The following is a 15145-nucleotide window of genomic DNA, read 5'->3' on the forward strand; positions in this document are numbered from 1 at the left end:
TGCGCCCAACTACATAAAACAAATACTAACGGACATGAAAAGTCATCATATATGCACTAATACAATTGTAGTGGGGGACCTCAACACCCCACTGTCACAAATAAATAGATCAACTAGACAAAAAATAAGTAATGAAATACTAGAACTCAATTGAACTCTTGAACAAATGAACAGATGTTTACAGAGTCTTCCACCCCGCAAAATCAGAATACACATTCTTCTCAGCTGCACATGGGTCATTCTCCAAAATAGACCACATACTCACACACAGAATATGTTTAAATAAGTGCAAAGGAATTGAAGTTATCCCCTGGATATTATCAGACCATAGTGCGATGAAATTGGAGATCCACAGCAAAAGAAACTCGAAAAATTTCATAAACATGTGGAAACTGAACAACACACTTCTGAATAACCAATGGGTCATAGAGGAAATTAAAGAAGAAATTGGACAGTTCCTTCAAATAAATGACAATGACAACAAAACATATCGGAATCTATGGGACACAATGAAAGCAATCTTATGAGGGAAATTCATAACAGTGAATAAGCATATTAGAAAAACAGAATGAGCCCAATTAAACAACCTGATGCTGAACCTCAAGCTTCTAGAAAAAGAAGAGCAGGACAAACCCAAAGCTCATACAAGGGAGGAAATTATAAAGCTCAGAGGAGAAATCAATGCAATGGAGACTAAGAGAACGATACAAAAAAATCAATGAAGCCAAGAGTTGGTTCTTCCAAAGAATCAACAAAACTGACAAACCCTTAGCCAACCTTATCAGAAAAAGGAAAGAAAAGGCCCAAATCCATGCAATTAGGAATGAAAAGGGTGAAATTACAACAGACCCAGCAGAAATCCAGAGGATCATCAATACCTACTTCCAGAACCTATATGCCAATAAGATGGACAAAATAGAAGAAATGGACAGATTCCTAGATACATATGAATTACCAAAATTGAACGAAGACGACCTAAAAATTCTGAACAACCCAGTATCAACCAGTGAAACTGAAAACGTAATTAAAAACTTATCAACTAAGAAAACTCCAGGCCCTGATGGCTTCACTGCTGAATTCTACAAGACATTTAGAGAGGAACTACTGCCACTACTGTTTAAACTCTTCAATGAAATTGAAAGGGAAGCAATACTCCCAAATTCATTCCTGGAAGCAAGCATCACCTTGATCCCCAAAGCAGAGAAAGACCCAACCGAAAAGGAGAACTATAGGCCAATCTCACTAATGAACATAGATGCAAAAATCCTTAATAAGATACTGGCAAACAGAATGCAGAAGATCATCAAGAAGATCATACACCCTGATCAAGTGGGATTCATCCCAGGGATGCAGGGATGGTTCAATATAAGCAAATCAATCAATGTAATACACTATATCAATAGAGCCAAGGACAAAAACCATATGATTATCTCCATAGATAATAGATAATCTCCACACAAAAAGCATTTGACAAAATCCAACATGCATTTATGATAAAACCCTACAAAAAATTGGAATAGATGGTCTTTACCTCAAATTGATAAAAGCCATCTATGAAAAACCAACAGCCAATATCATACTAAATGGTCAAAAACTGAAATCCTTCACACTAAAATCAGGAACAAGACAAGCGTGTCCACTATCACCACTCTTGTTCAATATAGTTCTGAAAACATTAGCCATGGCAATTAGACAAGAGAAAGAAATAAAAGGAATAAAGATAGGAAATGAAGAAGTCAAATTGTCATTATTTGCAGATGACGTGATACTCTATATAGGAGACCCCAAGAACTCCACCAAAAGTCTTCTAGACTTAATAACCAAATTCAGTCAAGTAGCTGGTTACAAGGGTCAATATACAAAAATCAATAGCTTTCCTCTGCACGAATGACAGACTCACTAAGAAATAGGGCAAATAATTCCTTTCACAATAGCATCCAAAAAACTGAAATACCTAGGAATCAACCTAACAAAGGAAATCAAAGACCTCTTCTCTGAAAACTATGGCACTCTGAAAAGAGAGATTGAAGATGATATCAGAAAATGGACAGACATCCCCTGCTCCTGGGTAGGAAGGATTAATATAGTGAAAATGGCCATACTTCCAAAACTGCTATATAGATTTAAATGCAATTCCAATTGAGATCCCAGCAGCATACTTCATGGACCTCAAGAAAACAATCCAAAAATTCATTTGCAGCAAGAAGAGACCCAGAATATCAAAAGCAATTCTAGGTAACAGAGACATGGCAGGGGGTATCACAATCCCCAACCTGCAAGTCTACTACAAAGCTACTGTGATAAAAACAGCATGGTACTGGCAAAGAAACAGACCTGAGGACCAGTGGAACAGATTAGAAGATGCAGAAACAATGTCAGACACACTCAGCCATCTCATCTTCGATAAAGGAGCCAAACACCCTCACTGGAGGAAAGATAGCCTCTTCAATAAATGGTGCTGGAAAAATTGGGCTTCAACTTGGCAAAGATTAAAACTAGACCTATATCTCTCGCCATGCACTAAACTAAAATCAAAATGGATTAAAGATCTAAATATTAAAATAGAAACTCTGAACCAGTTGGAACAGAGGTTAGGTAGAACTCTTGAAGACATCGGTGTAGGGAAAGATTTTATGAACAAAACCTCAGTTGCCTGTGAACTAGCACAAACAATCAACAAGTGGGATCTCTTCTTATTAAAAGGCTTCTGCACAGCAAGAGAAACCACCAGCAGTGTGAAGAGACAACCCACAATATGGGAAAAAATCTTTACCTGCTCTTCCTCAGACAAAGGTCTACTACCTTGACTCTATAAAGAACTTAAAAAGATCAGACCTCCCAAATTTAAAGACCCAATCCGAATATGGGCATCTGAAATGAACACACATTTCTCAGACAAAGAAGTAGAAATAGCAAATAAATATATGAAAAAATGTTCAACATCACTCATCATTCAAGAGATGCAGATGAAAACAACACTGAGATTCCACCTCACTCCAGAAAGAATGGCTGCTATTATGAAATCAACCAATAACAAATGCTGGCAGGGCTGTGGGGAAAGAGGAACCCTGCTCCACTGCTGGTGGGAGTGTAGACTGGTGCAACCACTGTGGAAATCAGTATGGAGATACCTCAAAGAACTAGGACTGGAAGTCCCATTTGACCCCGCTCTTCTACTGCTGGGGATCTTCCCCAAAGAATTAAAAGAATCATACCACAGTGATATATGTGCACTCATGTTCATAGCAGCACAGTTTGTGATAGCTAAAACTTGGAAACAGCCCAAATGCCCATCAACTGGAGAGTGGATAAAGAAAATGTGGTTTTTTTATAAAATGGAGTACTACTCAGCCATAAAAAATGAGAAATTAGAGACATTTATAGCTAAGTGGATGCACATTGAGGCGATACTCTTAAATAAAATAAATAGGACACACATGTATAAATACTGAAGTTTCTCTGGTGTGAGAAACTGAAAGTGTAAATAAGGACTAAAATGTATAATAGATAATGTGAAATAAAAGAAAAGGGGCAAAGGTGAAGGAAGTGGGAGGGCTAGGGGAAAGGATAGAAGGAATGGGATTAATATGAGAAAATGGAAAAATAGGAACAAAATCTTTGTAAATAGGGAGGAATGGAGGGGTTGAAGGGAGGGCTGGGCAAGGGTGAAAAATAAGAACCAAGAGAGACTATGTAAAGGTGCAAATTTCCAATGATGAATGTCATTATATTGTATACCTAAAATGTACCAGTGATTAGAATGAATAATCGATTATGCAAAATAGGAAGAAAAGGTCCAAAGGGGTAGGGGTAGTGGGAGGGGCAGGGGAAAGGAAAGAAGGGAAAGGAAAAATGGTGAGAAAACGGAAAAAATGTAAATAAAGTCTTTGTAAATAGGGAAGGGTGGGAGGGGGTGAAGGGAGGGCCAGGAACGGGGAAAAAATAAGAACCAAGATGCATTATGTAAAAGTACAATTCCCAATGAGAAATGTAATTGTGTTGTGTACCTAAAATGTACCAATAAAAGAAATTTAAAAAAAAAAAAAAGAATTCTATTTTTGATGTACATTCAAACCCCAAGACCTCTCTTAAGCTACAAAAGCACCACCAATAGATGACTAGCAGCTAAATTTGTATCCTATTTTCGGCTGTCTACTTTATCTTTACCTGGGAACAGGTGGAGGGGGAGGTGCAGCTCCCCGGCCTCTTACTGGCACGCCACGTCCACGAGAGGGCTCAGGTACTCCATTCAAGTACGATAGCTCTAGAAATTGTTCCTGGCAGATATCATCCATCATATCCTAGGAATGAAAGACAAGAAATATCATGCAACATCTATTCTGTCTGCAAGAAAGTCATCTGGCTCACCTGAGTCTCGGACGCTAAGAACAGGTATGAAAGCCCAGATCAAGTCTCAGGTCATTCATTCTCTGAAGCTGAATGACATCCTATGGGTCACTCCTTTGAGGAAAGTCTTGATGATAAACCCTTCATTTTTTTTTTTTTAAGAGTACGAAAAATTCATTGGGAGAAAGAAAGCTTCTGCCTAAGAGAGACAGAAGGGGAACCAGAAAGTGGGTTGCCCCAACCCATCATTATTCTAATGGAGCTCTTTAGGAAGTGTTCCCTGCTTAGCTTTCCATATATAATCTCCTTTCAAGCCATGCTGAACAACCTGTAGTTCAGAGCCTGGCATACTCTCACACATCCATTCTCTGCAAATAGTTTTCTTTTCCTAGAATAATAAAAGCCAGTACCATTAATGGAGTTCTATGAACTGGGTAATATATAAGCTTTTTACAGATTTTTCAGTTTAATCTTCAAAATGATCCTAGACAGATCTTCCTATTTTTAAGGTTAAGAAACAAGATTCAGGAAGTACAAATCAATCAGCCTAAGAACATGGGGCTAATAAATGGCAGACAAGATGTGAATTTAGAACAGCCTGTTACCAAAATCCAGGTTTTTGAAACAACAGATCATACTGCATTTTTTTTACCCCCACTCAAGGGACTCTAACTTGCCCATACAAGACTTACCTAAGATAGTATCTTTTTCCCTCCCTGGTACTGAAATTAAACCCAGGGACTTCATGCTGAGTCACATCTCTAGACTTTTAAAATCATTTCTGAGACAGAATCTTACCAAGTCATTAAGTTGCCCAGGCTGCACTTAAATTTGTGGTAATAACTTTTGAAAAAGCTTCCTGTTTGTGCCCTCAATATTTCCCTCTTTTCCAAAGCACCATGTAGTTCTCTCTACTCAGGTACTTACCACATTTTAGAATGGTTTATTTATCTGTCTTATTGATTATGAGCTCTTCGGGAAGCATTTTTGTAACTTCAGACACAAACACAGTAACTAGGCTCAACCAGCTATTTAACAAATGTTTGGGGTAAACAAGGATCGTGTGGCTCAGGTGAAATGACAAAGAGCACTCCTAATCCAATGCTCTTATTGTACCACAAAGACACCCTGGTATAATTAATGATCCTAGGGGAAAACAGAGGGCTCTGGTCATGGACGTAAAAATAAGCTTGGTTTTTTCCTTCACAAGGAAGAAGGGCTGGGGATGTCGATCAGTGGTACTGTGCCTGGCCGGCAAACAAGCACAAGGTCCTCAGTTTAATTTCTGGTACCAGACAAAAAAAAAGGATATACAAAAAAGAAGAACTAAAGGCCGGGGATTTAGCTCAGTGGTTCCGCCACCTGCCTTGCAAGCAGGAGGACCCGAGTTTGATCCCTGGTACCAAAAAAATAAAAATAAAAGGAAGAACTGAATTAAATGGCATTTGAAAATCTTTCCACACACTTCCTGTTGAGAGGCATTCAATCTTAATATTTCATGTATTTTTATTTAGGTGGATACATCTTCAGGAATAGAAGATTCTCACCTCTACAGAGATGCCTCCCTCAACTATCCTCTTATCTTACACATCATCGCTCCTTGAGATTCACATTTGAGAATCAAGCACCAATGCCAACTCATTGCTTAGATTCCTCCAAATGACACATCACCACTGAGGAAAGCCAGATCTCCTTGGCAGGCATCTTTTTCAAAGATTTATTTACCAGAAGCCTTGTAAAGCTATCCCACTGGAAAAATAGGCCAGAGATTAATACTAAACTAAAGAGGAAATGGGCATTCCTTTTATAGTCCTTCAGAAACTGGCAGGTCAGGATGTTCCAAGAGAACACCTCAAAAAGAGTAAAAAAGAAAAACATTCCCCCAAGGAAAAATTAACCAGCTCTGAGTTTTTCTCCAGGATACGTTTGTGTTTTTGCGGTACCGGGGATAGAACTCAGGACCTTGTGCCTGCAAGGCAGGCGCAGTGCCACTGAGCTAAATCCCCGGCCATCCAGGATATGGTAAATTGGCTGTTCATATTGAACATTCTAATAAAGATGAGTTACTTGGAAGCAAAGATGCTGCTGAGGCATCTGAGAGAGTATCAGAATACATATTTGTATTATAGGTACAGACTTGCCTAAGAATTTTTGCTCTACCAATATTCATCATCCTCTGATACAATCAGTTCTAACTCCCTCATTTTACATTCAAGAAATCCAAGGACTATATACCTCACCTCCTCTTAGTCTTAGTAATGAAAATACTACATTTATCCAATTTTACTTGAACAGTATTCCAAATCCACCTGCAAAGTCCCAGATTCATCCTTGATAGTAAATAGTCAACAGTACTGTGTTAACTCTGACAACCACTAGTCCTTTATGAAAGGCAAAAACAGACCCATTTTCTACTTATTCAACAGTAACGCGGTTGAGCATCTCTAGTCAGAAAATCTGAAATTCTTAAAAATCTGAAACTTTTTGAGTGCTGATAAAATGCCCTAAGTGGAAAATTGCACATCTGCCCTCATGTCATGGGGTTGCAGTCATAACACAGGTATACTAAAAACACTGTATAAAATTACCTTCAAGATATGCATAAGGTGTGTATGAAGAAAATGAATTTTTTTAGGCTAGGGTTCCATCTCCAAGATATCTCATGTATATGCAAATTCCAATGAATGAATACATTCGTTATTCATTTATCATCATTCCTAAAGCTGGAATACTTCCGGTTCCGAGCATTTAAGGGATATACAACCTGTAACCTGACCAGGTGGTAATAAGTATGATAAACACCCTGGCCTGTCCCAAGTCTTCTTGGGCTTCAGTTATACTCCGAAAGGAGCTATACACCAACCTCTTTAATATCAAACCTGAAGCTTTTAACAGATGTTTCTTGCAAATCAAACTCCATTACAATAAATTTCTTCAGGAGAGGAATCCCTGAGTGCACCAGTAGATAAAGCATACAGTAAAAATCTTGCAGTGCAGGGACCCAGCTTAGTCATTTTCCTAATATAACTTCCTAGTTCCACACTTGTACCAAAACAGTGAGCTCAATGAGGATTCATCTTTGTTAACCAGATTATCAGAATGCAGTTATATTATGGACCCAAGATATTTATAACATTCCGGTGCATAATGAAAGCCACATTAGACAAGGAAGGGTATAGTGGCAATGAGACACAGTGCTTTGAGAACTAGGTATGAGTAATGGACCACCTCAGAAAAATGAACACAAATGTGGAATTTGGTATACAATTTCAGGTTAGGCAGAAACCTTGGTTAAGAAGCCCTGCCTTCACAATAGCCTGTGATCCTATTTCTCCCTTATCTGGAAGGAAAAGGATATGGATTTCCTTACTGGTACTAGAAACTTCTTGACTTCTTCCATGGCATGGGCCATAAGAGCATAAGCCTCACATGGGGGTCCAAAGACTTCAATGAAGACATGCAGATCCATATTCAAGTGGGCATATTTGGGGTCTCCACCCTTGCGGAGCTCTTCCTCCTGTGGAAAAACATCACAGAGACTAAGGAAAAAACAATACCCTTACCTCTAGATGAAAGAGAGCAAAAAAATAACAATTATTACTAAACAAACAAAAAATAGCCCAGTGTGGTGACATGCACCTGTAATCCCAGCACTTGGAAGGCTGAGGCAAGAAGATCACAGGTTTGAGCTAAGCCTGGACATCTTAGTGAGAATCTATCATGGGGTGAACATATGGCTTAATATAAAGGTTCTGGGTTCAATCCTGAGTACCACACACACAAAAGGTAGGGAGTAGGGGGTTAAAAGTGGGGCATGGTGGTGAACACCTGTAATCCCAGCACTCTGGAGGCTGTGGCAGTAGGATCTCAAGTTTGAAGGCAACTTGAGATACACAGCAAGACCCTGTCTCAAACCACAACCCCTCCAAAAATAAATTTAAAAAAAGAAAAAGAAAAATTAGCTCTGGAGAACAATAATTTACACAACCTGCTAAACCTGCATTTTGTAAAACTTTCTCTTAAATCACTTGGGTATTCACTGGAACTCTTATTAGAAGACACAAAATAGAAAAGGATTCTAGTCTATTTGGATAACAGCTGTTTGTCAAGCATTTGCATGCATGTATGTATGTACTCTATATACGTACATATTTATAGACAACCATTTGTTTTTAAATCCAAAATAGAGCTGTTAATTACTACCAGCTGTTTATCTGCTTACATGGTCTGGAGAGTTCCAAAGGAGAAAAGAAGGCAAGATAGAGAAAAGCTTATGTAAATTTCACTAGCTAAAATAACATATTTCAGCTTAACTGTAGGGATCTAATAAGAAATGTAACAGACAAAAGAAAAGGGTCTCAGAAAACATTTTTCAATTAAGATACATAAGAGGAGGCCTGATTTTAGGCTGTAGCAGGTAGACCTCATCCAAAAAGTCAACTGAACATGACTAAGACCATTCTCTTGTGGTGGGAAGTTTCTAGGCAGTCACAGAATACAGTGTATGGGGCCATGGCATAGAAAAGAAAGAAGCATTAGGTGGGTTTTGTTGCCAGGATTACTCATGGTTACTTCTTTTTTTGCGGGGGGGTGGGGGGTGTACAGGGGATTGAACTTGGGTCCTTGCAGTTGCACAGCAGACAGCAAAACCACTGAGCTAAATCCCCAGCCCTACTCATGGTTACTTCCGAATACTGTACATTCTTTTAGCAGGCCTCACATTCCAGCTGCCTAGAAAACAAACCATCTAAATCTCAAACTCACCTGCACTCACAACACTATTATTCTCACGTATTTATGTTACTGGAACAAGGTGTGCTGTTCACACTGTGGTGTCTTCATTCTCCCATATCAAGTTTTCACAAATAAATTTACCAGTGCCAAAGATGTGACTGCTATTTGTAATACTACACAGCCAAAAGTCAGAAAACAATCAACAGGATACACCTAGGTTCTTCTAAGATTGCTAAGCAAGTAAACTAACTTGGTCTATAATCTCTTGCATCCAGTGAAAATTTAAAGCAGCCACCTTTTGTACACATACAAAAGGCTAGCTACTTTTTGGAGGTGGGTACTGGCAATTGAACCCAGGGCACCACACATGCTAGGCAAGTACTGTACCACTGAGCTACATCCCCAGCCCTAAAATGCTAGCTTCTGTACATTAGTAAATCATCCATACTGGACACCAGGCAACTAGAAGGTATTAGGGTGTTCTCCTGCCTCATTAACATGAGCTTACCTTGGCTTTGTCTCTCATTGAACCCTTTCCCAACACAGAGATCTTTGCACCAGTCTCTTCCTGCAGTCTTTTGATTGTATTCCCCTGTGGTCCAAGAATCTTCCCCACAAAATTGAACTGGCAGAAACAAACAAACAAAACTTTATAAATACATATGCTTCTAAAAATATTTTGACATATATATCTCATTTGATCTTCAACAATACTGTAAAATAGGTAGAGTATTAACACTTCCATCTTACTGGATGGAATATATACAGATGATATACCATGATTAGCTATAAGATATCCAACTAGAAAGTGGCAGTTTCTAGACCAGAATCTGGGTTTCCTGCTGTAGTCTGGTGTTCTTCCCATAACACATTGCAACCCTTAATACTTTAACATAAATAAAACATTTTAACAAACATTTTTAAGGTGATGATCTCAGAACAGAGCAGAGATCTGGCACCCTTTAGTAACATGTTGGGCAAACTAAATATAAACAACCGCTTTTCTAGAAAAAGAAAACATTTCCTAAAAAAGTAAACTTTGAGTTGGGGCTGGGGATTTGGCTCAGTGGTTTCATCACCTGGTGCGCAAGGGCAAGGACCCAAGTTCGATCCCCAGTACCAAAAAAAAAAAGTAAACTTTGAGTAAGAAACAAAATTAACTTCAACCAGTCAAGGATCTGTGTTACATTTTCTTTTATTTAGATTTCAGGTCAGTCTCTTGACAGACAGCAATTCTGTAGAGTTAGTTTTTTCTTTGAACTTGTAGTCCAAACATTTTTTTTGTTTTGTTTTGGGCTTTGGTTTTTTACACTTGATCTTAGCCAAAAGGCCGAGAAGCGATTGGGCTTTGGTTTTTTGAGACAGGGTCTTACTATGTAGTTCGGGCTGCCCTGAACTTCCTATGTGTCCCAGGCTGGCCCAACTCATAGTGATTTTTCTACTTCAACCTCCTGAGTACTGGGATTACAGGCATGTGCCACGACACTCCGCCCAAACGTTCGAAAAAGAAATAATTTTTTTTTTTTTTTTTTTTAGTATGGCAGTGTTGGGGACTGAAGCCAGGGCCTCTGAACTGAGCTACATTTCAACTCTTGTTTTGAGACAGAGTTTCACTAGGTTGGTAAATAGCCCAAGCTGAGTTTGAATTTATGATTCTCTTGCTTTAGCCTCTCAAAATGCTGAGATTACTATGCCCAGACAAGAAATTATTATTATTACTACTATTATTTTGGTAACAGGGATCGAACTCGGGACCTTTCGCTTGCAAGGCAGGCGGCGGAACCACTGAGCTAAATCCCCAGCCAGGAAATTACTTTTGATGAAAAAAAAATTGTATTTCTTTCCTGACTATAGCTATGCTATTGTTACGGGTTTAGGTAACTGCCAGAGACAGGGACTATGGAAAAGAAGTTTCAGAGGATTCAGGTCCAAGGCACTGCAATTTCTAGAAGTCCTGATCATAGCCAATGATTCTCCTACCTGCAACGTTAAATCAAGGAAGAGGCACTTTTTGCCTTACCTTTGGGTACTGTTTGACAGGTATCAGTACCCGCTCTTTCAGCTTCATGTTCTTATGAGAAAATAAATCCAAGTAATTCTCTTCATCATCCTTTTTTGAATCGCCTTTCTGAATCTTCTCAATTTCTGAACAGGAGAAAAGAGAATTTATTTCTGATCCATAAATAAAGGCAAATTTCTATGACCGCTTAAAGCAATAATATAGGGTACTATGTAATAAGACCAAATCGTTCAGATGAATGTGCAAATTTTAGACTGACAATACCAAAGCTATATTAGGTTGACTAGGTCACTCACCTGAAGCCTTTATATCATTTAGATATTTTTTGACTAAGGAGTACTATAAATAGATTTAAGAGAACAAACAGGATAAGATGGAGGAAAAAGATATAAAATTTTTTTTTTTGGTACCGGGGATTGAACTCGGGTCCTTGTGCTTGTGCAGCAGGTGGCGAAACCGCTAAGCTAAATCCCCAGCCCAAGATAAAATTTTTTTAAGAATAACAAAATCTTATTAGCCAGGCACAGCTGCATATGCCTGTAATCCCAGCTTCCTGGGAGGCTGAAACAAGAGGACCACTTTTTTGAGCTCAGCCAGTACAGAGCCTGCCTCAAAATAAAAAATAAAAAGGGCTAGAATGTAGCTCAGTGATAGAACATCCCTGGGGTTAACCTTCAGTACCACACACACACACACACACACACACACAAATCAAAATCTTCATCAAGTAATGTCATAGCTTGATGAAGAAACAAAAAATAATTAAATGAATAATTTCATTAAAATTCCACTGTGGAAACAGTGCTTCTGGCTACAGTCCCTAGTTTCAAAGATCTGGTTCAAGCTAGGTGCAGTGGCACATCCCTGTAATCTCAGCACTCTGAAGGCTAAGGCAAGAGGATTGAGAGTTCAAGAACAGTCTGGGCTACACTAAAAAACCAAAACCAAAACCAAAACCCCGGTTGTTCTCTGCCACTCTCTGAAGTTTGGTTTCCTTATTTATTTATTTATTTATGTATTTAGGTACCCGGGATCAATGTCAGGTCCTTGCTCTTGCAGAGCAGATGGCAAAACCACTGAGCTAAAGCCCTGGCCTGGTTTCCTTATTTATAAAATAGACTTACTAGCTACCTAGTCAGCTTATAATAAAGACAATAAAATATGTACATATGCCCAATTAAAGCCCATTCCTTAGAAAGTGGTTAATATAGTCACCATTGTCTAATGCAAATACAGTCAATGTCCTAAACTACAGATCGCACCAAACTACTTTTTAAACCACCCTTCTAAAATATGATTGACATGTAAAAACTGTACATATTTAATGCGTACAATGAGGAGTCTGGAAATAAGTATATACTTGCAAAACTATCACCACTATCAAGGCCATGGACATATCCATCAGCACCAAGGTACTTTGAAATTTGCAGGTTGAAATAGTTTCATCAGACAGAACCTTTGCATCCAAAAGGATTTCCTATCCTTAAGGAACTTCATTCACTGCAAGTGTCTGAGTGCTTCCTATATATAACCAGATAACAGGAAAGATATGGCTAACATATTACCATGGGAGACTTACAAAGGGCCAGGCACCTGATCCAACAGAGCAAGTAGATATGGTCCCCATCTTCACTGTTTATACACTGTAATCCCCAGTTATGGGGGGAGTGACAATGAAGTATGTACAAATGACTGTTACGACAGGAATTCTAACAAAGATGGGTCTAGGTTGCCCAAAACATGAGCAGCAACTGAAAGGTTATACAGTCTATTGAGAGTAGGCAGAGAAGGAAATTTGTACTCTCTAAAATCAGTGGAACATTCTAAATAACAGAATATTCTCCTAATATAGTATTTCCATTCTATGTTTTTATCTACTATAATTTTGAGACAGCATTTCTCAAACTTCAACATACATCAGAATCATAAGAAACATGGGAAGCTTGTTCAACAGATTACTGAGAGCCAAACCCAGTCTGGGATTTGTGTTAGGAATTTGCATTTCTAACTTTAGTCACCGGGGATGCTAATATAGCTGGACTAGTGATGACTGGTTTATGGCATAAAGACACTAGCTCAGATTCTGCAAATCTATATCCCTAACAGTTTTTAAAGTACCCAGCTGTGAAATACACAAATGAAGGAAAGTTACTTGGGCAGATCTCAAAGAGTTCAGAATTTCAAACTAAAAGGCTTTTATTTATTTAAAAGCCTAATTTCAGGAACTATACTATGGTATGAACTGAGCATATACTCCCTTGCTTTCTGACATCTAAAACTGCTGATCAATTTTTTTCTAGGCAAGGTTGCCTGGCTGACCTCAAACAATCTTCTTGCCTCCATCTCTGGAGTAGCTGGGGCTACAGGCAGACAGAAGTATAAATGACAATGGTCTTCATATTCCTATGTTTCACTCCTTGGAACAGAAAATAATCTTACAATGAACAGACTGAATGTTATGCTCAATACTGTTTTATTGTCTCACTGATGGTAGATCCTGACCTCCACCCCTCCACGCTCACTTTTTTTTTTTTTTGTATTGGGGATCAAACTCGGGTCCTTGCGCTTGTCCACGCTTACTTCTAGTATTAACTTGTTCTGTCCCTTTCTTTCCTTTTTTTGGGGGGGAGGGGTGCTTTTTGAGATAGGGTCTTTATAGCCCAAGCTGGCCTCCAACTTGCAATTCTCCTGTCTCAGGCCCCTAAATTCTGGGATTACTACAGGCACGCAAATCACGTCCAGCTTACGTTTTCTGGCCACTCTTTTTGAGCTTAATGTATTGACTATACCTACTTTTGAGTTTACAGGTGTGGAAAACTAGTACTTGAAAGTCCTACAGGTGCCACAAATAGTGGTGTATGGTCATGATCCCAGCATTTGTGAGGGTGAGGGTAAGGCAAGAAGACAGAGTTTGAGGCCAGGTTGGTCTACATAGTAAGATCCTGTCTCAACAGCAAATGAAACAAAACAAAGCCCTACAGGAAAAAAGAATCCACAATTTTATCTGAAAACATCACTGAGAAGCTTTTGAGAAGGTGGAAAAATATTACATACTTTGTTTTATCTATTTCCCTATTTCCTAACTGCTACCATGTAATTAGGCCCTTCAGCTGCAGCTTAATCCACTTTCCAAAAACCTTACTCGGACACTGAGAGAAGGTAAGACTCAAAGTCTGGAAGCAGGGCTAAAAAATCGAATGCAGTAGAACGGTTTCTATGCAATGTACTGTATCCTGTATATTTAGGGCCTCTCTGTAACATGGATTCTTCTTTACTGTGATTTATTTTATTTTTTGAGACAGGGTCTCACAACATAATTCAGGCTGATCTTGAACTCAATATGTAACCTAGGCTGGCCTCAGACCTGTGGAGATTCTCCTGCTTCAGCCTCCGGAGTGCTGGGATTATAGGTGTCCACCACATCTGGCCTCTTCTGCTGTATTTTAAAATAGCTAGATTTTATTTAGACTACCTTTGTTAACTGTTTCAGTTTTTAGAAGAAAGTGAAAACCTTAGAGAATTCAGGTAACAGTGATCATTGAAATAAAACTGGGAGTTAAAATGATATAGTTGTTTAGCCTAGAAAGCAGAGGACTAAGAAGCAACAGCTTTAATAAGGGTTATTGTCCATATCTGGAGTAAACAGACTGAGTATTTTCAATGCCTACTATCTATTAAATGCTGTACAATTACCTCAACAAAGACTAAAACCAAGGCTTTACTGGTTGTGGTAGCTCATGCCTATAAACCCAGCATTCTGGAAGGCTGAGGTAGGAGGGTAGCAAAAGTTTGAGCCCAGGCTGGGGAAGTAAGTGAGACCCTGTCTCAAAAAAAAAAAGAAGTTCGATCCCTGGTACAAAAAAAAAAAAGGTGGGGAAGAGGATGACTGGGGATGTAGCTCAGTGGTTTTGCCAAAACCAAAATAAACATATAAACAGGCTTTTGCCTCTTAATAGAGGTACTTTATAGAGCTGATTTTATAAAATTTCAGAAAGTACAATTTATACTCTTTGATGTATCACATAGCCTAGCCTAAGGGTCTTC

At 38.8% G+C, this 15145-nt stretch overlaps 1 protein-coding gene across 2 annotated transcripts in view; it reads right to left on the reverse strand.

Annotated features, from left to right (window-relative positions):
• Khdrbs1 (KH RNA binding domain containing, signal transduction associated 1) overlaps nucleotides 1-15145 on the reverse strand; it is a 48143-nt gene that overhangs the window by 26622 nt on the left and 6376 nt on the right. For both annotated transcript variants that reach the window (XM_004850831.4, XM_087215385.1), the window contains exons 2-5: nucleotides 11102-11226; nucleotides 9590-9706; nucleotides 7718-7864; nucleotides 4168-4301 (exon numbers count right to left, since the gene is read on the reverse strand). In XM_004850831.4, the coding sequence (XP_004850888.1) occupies nucleotides 4168-4301; nucleotides 7718-7864; nucleotides 9590-9706; nucleotides 11102-11226 (523 nt within the window). The remainder of the gene's footprint in view (nucleotides 1-4167; nucleotides 4302-7717; nucleotides 7865-9589; nucleotides 9707-11101; nucleotides 11227-15145) is intronic.

This window comes from Heterocephalus glaber, unplaced genomic scaffold (assembly GCF_053883595.1).
Source record: "Heterocephalus glaber isolate CG9 unplaced genomic scaffold, H.glaber_assembly_v1.0 deba00001452, whole genome shotgun sequence".
In the NCBI taxonomy this organism is placed as follows: Eukaryota; Metazoa; Chordata; class Mammalia; order Rodentia; family Bathyergidae; genus Heterocephalus; species Heterocephalus glaber.